This window comes from Mesoplodon mirus (genome assembly GCF_964341445.2).
Source record: "Mesoplodon mirus genome assembly, chromosome: X".
In the NCBI taxonomy this organism is placed as follows: domain Eukaryota; kingdom Metazoa; phylum Chordata; class Mammalia; order Artiodactyla; family Ziphiidae; genus Mesoplodon; species Mesoplodon mirus.
In genome coordinates, this window is record NC_138981.1 from 24370101 (window position 1) to 24376391 (window position 6291).

Genomic DNA, 6291 nt, shown 5'->3' on the forward strand with positions numbered 1-6291 from the left:
ATGAAAATCTCTATTGCACTGCCATGTTTTCTACTTCTGGATCATACAGAAAATACAGATGGTTTGTGAATTTCTTTTATATATACCAAAACTGTAACTTTAGAACTCTTTAAACAGCAATAAGTATGCAAGTAATGTCATTCACGTATTCGTATTCTTAAGAAAACACACTATTACAAGAAAAAAACATTTGAAAAAACCTAAATCAATCAATCAATAATATATAGAAGTTACTAGTTTAAAACAGGAAGATAAATGAGATCTATACTTTGTTCCCTCCACCCCTACTACTCTGCACTATTTAGGAGCCTGACTGCTCTCTTCCAAAACAAAGTGAGCAGTCTGCCCGCGGCCTCCCTCCCTACACGTGGGAGGAGCTGCAGGCCTTGGCCCTGGAAGGTGCCCTGCCCTCAGCAACAGCTGCAGCCCTGGCCGTGGCTCTCACCCCTGTTCTCTCTACCTCATCTTTCACAGCCTCCTCATAGAGATCTGGGAAGGCCCTGGGGACGGTATCATTCATCTTGGCCATAAACTCCAGCACTTCCATCTTGCTGGTTTCAGCTTGGGCTCTCGGGCCCCACAGGAACTCATAGCACAGAGGATCGCTGTTGGGCACCTTGCGGTACGTCAGGTACTTCTGCCGCACGAAATTTTTGATAAGCCTCCTGGGCTCCCCAAAGATCAAGTGACTCTTCACAGCATACAAACCCAACTCATTGAGGAATTTCCAGATCTCCTCCTCGGTGGCCCGGTTGCCATTCGTGAAGATCTTGCCCAGGAGGGTCATCAGGAAACCGGACGTGGGCAGCCCCGACTCCTCACTCGGATTTCCCTCACTGGGGAGGCCCAGCTTGCTGATGAGGGCGTAGGAGTGACGGCTGGGGTCGACTTCCTTCAGATCAAGGCAAAAGACCAGCTCCATGCGCTCAGAGGCTCTCCTGAGGATCGCAGGGAAGTGCTTCTTGTACCTCTTGTTGACAATCTTCCGCAGTGTAGCCTTCCGGATGGGCTCCTTCGTCACGTACTTCTCCAGCAGGAACTGCACCAACTTGCGGATGTCCCTGGTCAGAGGATCGCTGTAAGTGCTGTGAATGGAAGGTGCTGCCTGGGCGGTACTTGCACTTTTCTCATCTTGGCTCTGGGCACCCTCTTCAGATCCTGGGCATGAAACCCCTGCAGCACGAGAGCTCGTGGCTGGGGCTCCCTGAGGCTCCTGGCGAGTGCCAGCAGCAGGGGAGCTCGGGGGAGTACCCCGAGAAACAGAAGCGGGGGAGGAGGGCGACTCTTCTATCTCTGCCACCGCCGCCGCCTCAGTGGCCTGGGCACCCTTGAGCCTCTGAGTCTCCCCCCGGGCCTGGCGGCGTTTCTCCTGGGCACGGCGCTTGCTCTTCCGGCCTCGAGGCATGATGACACGGGTCAGGGCCAGCAGGCGGGAGTGTGGGCAGGAAGGCAGGCAACGAGGGCACCTGGGGGAGGGACAAGGAGATGCTGTGAGCACCTTCAGCGGGGAGAGTCCTCCCTGGCTTTAACCAAGGCCGCCTCTGCAGGGTCCTTGAGGGCACTGCCCGAGGACCCACAGGGCTCCTGTTCAGCCTGTCCCCTGAGAGCCCTGTGGAGGACGGTCGAGTGAGCCTTGGGGCACGGCCAGCCAGCCCTGCCTGGGCGGTACGGGGGTGACAGTGGGGGCTGGCAGGGGAGGTAGGTCCCCGCGGTTCCCATTCAGAGTCAGGATGACAGTTGTTGGCAAGACTCCCCCACCCCCCCCACCCCATGCCCTCTGCTGCTCTGAAGTTGACACCACCATCTTCCGTGACACCCAGGAGGGGGAAAGGAGGGAGCGTTCAGCCCACCACCGAAGGGCCCTGGGACCCTCCCTTCTGCTGCCTCGTGGCTGCCCCTCCAGAACAAAGCTCTAACCTCCCTTGGACCTGGCAGAGGAAATTACGGGCAGGCTCGGCCTGACAGTCCTTTCTTGGGAGTTTAAGGGTTGACAGGAGGGGACAGGCCATGTTCTCTCTGGTCCCTTCTCTTCGGGGTGGGTGACTCCCTTAGTCCTCACTCGGGGTCCTCCCTGGACGGCCGGTGCAGCCTGGAGCTCCTCTCTTACCCCGAGGGCCATCTGCTCGCACCAGTACCGGCACCTCCCTGAGTCTCACTAGGAGCCAGTGAGGGTGACCAGGCGGCCGCACGTGGCAGAGTTTTACCAAGCCTGCAGCGTGCGGCAAACAGGTCGAGGCCCTGTGGCTGGCGGCCCCACTGGCCCTCACTCAAGGGCTTGGGCTGACTCTTGGCAGTGCTTAGGGACGCGCCTTCTGCTGGCCTGCACCTCCCCTCTCAGACAGCAGCCCTCCCTTCTCCGTGTGTGGCCAGAAGGAAGAGGCTGACAACAGGGGAGGGGTTCTGAGGTGCCCTTGCGACGGGGAGGACGGTCCTCACCCTGACTCCTCCCGTGCCCTGGAAATCCTCCCTCTGCTGACCTGCGGCCAGCCCCTCAGAACAAGGCCCCGTCCTCCCTGGGTCTCCCGCGTCCATCCGTCCGTCCGCGTTCGCACTGAGGGAGTCTCTCAGTCTTTAGACCTGCCCGGAGGCTCCCAGGCCGACGTCAGCGGCGGGGTCTGCGTGGCCGCCATTTTGGGGTGTGGAGCCCCTCGGTCCCCACAGGGGTCCCGTCCTTCACTCCACAGGGCCTGGGACGCTCCCTCAACTGAGGTGAGCCAGGGTCCACCAGCCTCAGAGCGAGGCCTTCCTTGCCCGAGGCCCCGCAGGGGAAGCGGATGGACTTTGGGCCTAACGGCCAGGCCCGAGCCTCTCGGGCCGAGAGCAGGGGCGGGATGGGTGGGGCCTGTGTGGCCGCCTCTTTTCGGAGGGAAAGGGGATTGGGGATGTCGGGGGCATCCCCGCACTTCTAACTGGGGTTACCTCACACTTTGACAGCTGAAGAGACGTGGGATTCCTCCCGTGGCTCACCCTCGCCGGACGGCAGCTCTCAACAATGGCGTCGCCCCCACCGCGTGTGTAGGAGGACGTCACATCCGGTCATGCGCATCTGGGCTCCAGGAGCACAGCAGGGGTGGGGCGGGACGGGGCGGGGCCGGGTGGGACAGGAGGTGGGGGTGGTTCCGGGGGAGCTTCCTGCAGGCCTGGCACGAGGGCCTTTCGTTGACTCTTGGCAGGTCCTGGGACTTTTCCCTCTGCTGAGCTGAGTCAGCAGGCGTCACACCTTGGCTCTCATTTCTGTCGGCACCCCCAGCCGGAAGTATCTGGGGGCCCGAGCCTCACAGCCATGCCTGGGTCCCCCGAGACTGACAGTGAGGGCTCTTTGGGGCCCCCTCTTCTATGGTGGATGGTGCTCTCAGTCCTCCCTCAGTGTCTTCTCTTGACTCCCTGTAGGTGCTGGGCTACCTCCCGTCTGCTGACCTGAGGCCAAGGCCTCACATCAAAGACATCAACTCCCTGAGACTGCTTCTTGGAAATGGTTGTAGGAGGTGAGAATTCTGTGCGTTTCAGTGTCTTGGGTTAGGGAAGTTGCATTGAGTTCTATGAGTCTTGGAATTCTTCCTTTTTTTTTTTTGGAATTTTATTTAATTTTTTTTTTATGCAGTAGGTTCTTATTAGTTATCCATTTTATCCATGTTGGTGTATATATTTCAATCAAAATCTCTCAATTTATTCGACCACCACTCCACCCCTCAGCATTTCCCCCCTTGGTGTCCATACGTTTTTTCTCTACATCTGTGTCTTTATTTGTGCCCTGCAGACTGGTTCATCTGTACCATTTTTCTAGGTTCCATATATATGCGTTCATATACGGTATTTGTTTTTCTCTTTCTGACTTCAGTCTGTATGACAGACTCTAGATCCATCCATGTGTTTACAAATGACTCAATTTCATTCCTCTTTATGGCTGAGTAAGATTCCATTATATATATATATGTACCACATCTTCTTTATCCATTCGTCTGTCGATGGGCATTTAGGTTGCTTCCATGACCTGGCTCTTGTAAATAGTGCTGCAATGAATATTGGGGTGCATGTGTCTTTTTGAATTATGGTTTTCTCTGGGTGTATGCCCAGGAGTGGGATTCCTGGGTCATATGGTCATTCCATGTTTAGTTTTTTAAGGAAACTCCATACTGTTCTCCATAGTGGCTGTATCAGTTTACACTCCCACCAACAGGGCAAGAGGGTTCCGTTTTCTCCACACCCTCTGCAGCATTTGTTGTTTGTAGATTTTCTGATGATGCGCATTCTAACTGGTTTCTTCCCTTTCCTAACTTTAGCCCTGGGGCCTCTCTTGCATGATATCAGTGTCATTAATCAAATTTTCTGGAATGAATTTTTTTGTTATGTGAAATTACTGTGATACTTGCTATTGTATTTCAATATTTTCTTTATATTTTGACAAATAAAATTGCTTTTTATGTATATTTTGTCTAATGTGATGTTTGGCTATATGGGTACATTGTGAAATGATTGCCAGAAGGAAAGTATTTATCGTATCTCCTCCCATAGTTAACCATTTTTGTGTGTGTGGTGAGAAATCCCATCATTTTGAACAACATGGATGAACCTAGGAGGACATTATGCTAAGTAAAATAAGCCAGACACAGGAAGACAAATATCACGTGATCTAACTTATGTGTGGTATCTAAAAAGTCAAAAGTTGAACTCCTAGTAACAGAGAGTAGAATCGTGATTACCAGAACCTGGTGGGTTAGAGAGAAGCAGAGATACTGATCAAAGGGTACAACTTTCAGTTATAAGATGAATAAGTTCTGGAAACTTACTGTACAGCATGGTGACTCCTGTTAATTATAATGTATTATACACTTGCAATTTGCTGAAAGAAGAGATCTCAAGTGTTCTCACTATTTTATTTCCATTCATGCCTTATAGTCTATTAAGATGACCATTAACAAAAGCCCTGTCTTCACCAACAGAAGAAGTTTCAGGTGGTTATTAGGACAATCTCTGGACTCATATTACCTCAACCAACCCAATTTTGGTTCTGTTCTGATATTATCCCATAGTCCTGGCATAACCCAATAGTCCTGGCATGTGGGCTCTGAGGAGCTGCCTCAAGTTCCCTCAAGTTCAGTGAGGCAGTGGAAATTCATCCACCCAGGGCACACTGGGAGAAACAAGGGCTAAACTTTAAAACCTTTGCTTCAAATGATCCTGTCTTCCCTAGACCTATCTCAACTGCCCTCACACAAGCACTTGTTGAGTACAGACTTAGTACCCTCAGGGGTTTCTTGTTGTTGTTTTACTGTTAATGTTGATATCCTTTTGTTTGTTCCTTCTTTAGTTTTTCCAGGGTTGATTTGGGGCACAGGAGACCGCACCTGGAGTTTGGTTGTCATCTTGGAAGCTACAGGTACAGCACTAAAACTGTAAAAGTTAAGGAGCATTGACCTCTTTACAATATTCTGTCCCCCTGGATCAACATTATACTGCTCTATTTGGGACATTTTGTTTTCTAACTCTATCAGTAAATTTTTATTGTTGTCTTCATAAAGATCTTGTACAGTTTTGTAAGGTTTCATTTTAGGTACATTTTAGATATTGTTGCTGTTGTGAATGGGATTGTCCTTTACGTGTTCTAATTAGCTATCGATTTTGTGTGACCAGGTTTCTGATTTTGCTGTAGTGATTTTCAATATACTAGGTTTTTGATGTTCCTTATACATTTGAATATTATGTTTGCCTATTACTTTAGGTATTTTAATTATAAAATCATATTGGTACTATTATTGTTTCTTTTCATTATTCATATATTTATTTTATTATTCTTGTTCTTGGCTGTGTCCTGCTATACATTCACATGCAGGTTTGTGGTACCATACATCTGTGTGTTTTTCCAGACTTTATCGGGAATGCTTCTAATATTTCACATTTATGTATATTTGCTGATGACTATGATATGGGAATTCCATTCTTATAAGTTTGCTACAAGTTATTACCATTAATTTATGTTGAATTTTTATCCAAGCTTTTTCTTTACCCCTGCACAACATGATCACATGCTTTTTCTCCCTCATCTGTTGGTATAGTGAATTCTGATTCATGTTTTCTAATGTGATTTCTTCTTTGCATTCCTTTGACACAGCCTGTTTTTTCTTATTAATTCACCACTACATTGCATGTGCTATGAAGTTATTTAAGACTTGTCTGTATATGAGTGAGCTTGATTCATGTTCTTTTTTCAGCGTATCCTTACCTCGTCTTTGCATCAAGGAGCGCTACCCCATTAGAGTGGTTGAGTCATTTCCTATCTTTTGTATGGTTTGG

The 6291-nt window shown here is 49.6% G+C and overlaps 1 protein-coding gene across 1 annotated transcript; it reads right to left on the reverse strand.

Annotated features, from left to right (window-relative positions):
- Positions 1-361: 361 nt before the first annotated feature.
- LOC309796948 (melanoma-associated antigen B4-like) lies at positions 362-1405 on the reverse strand (the record flags this gene model as incomplete). The annotated part of the gene is made up of 1 exon (XM_082610346.1): positions 362-1405. The coding sequence occupies one exon, from the start codon at positions 1403-1405 to the stop codon at positions 362-364; it is 1044 nt and encodes a 347-aa protein (XP_082466472.1).
- Between the last annotated feature and the right edge of the window lie 4886 nt (positions 1406-6291).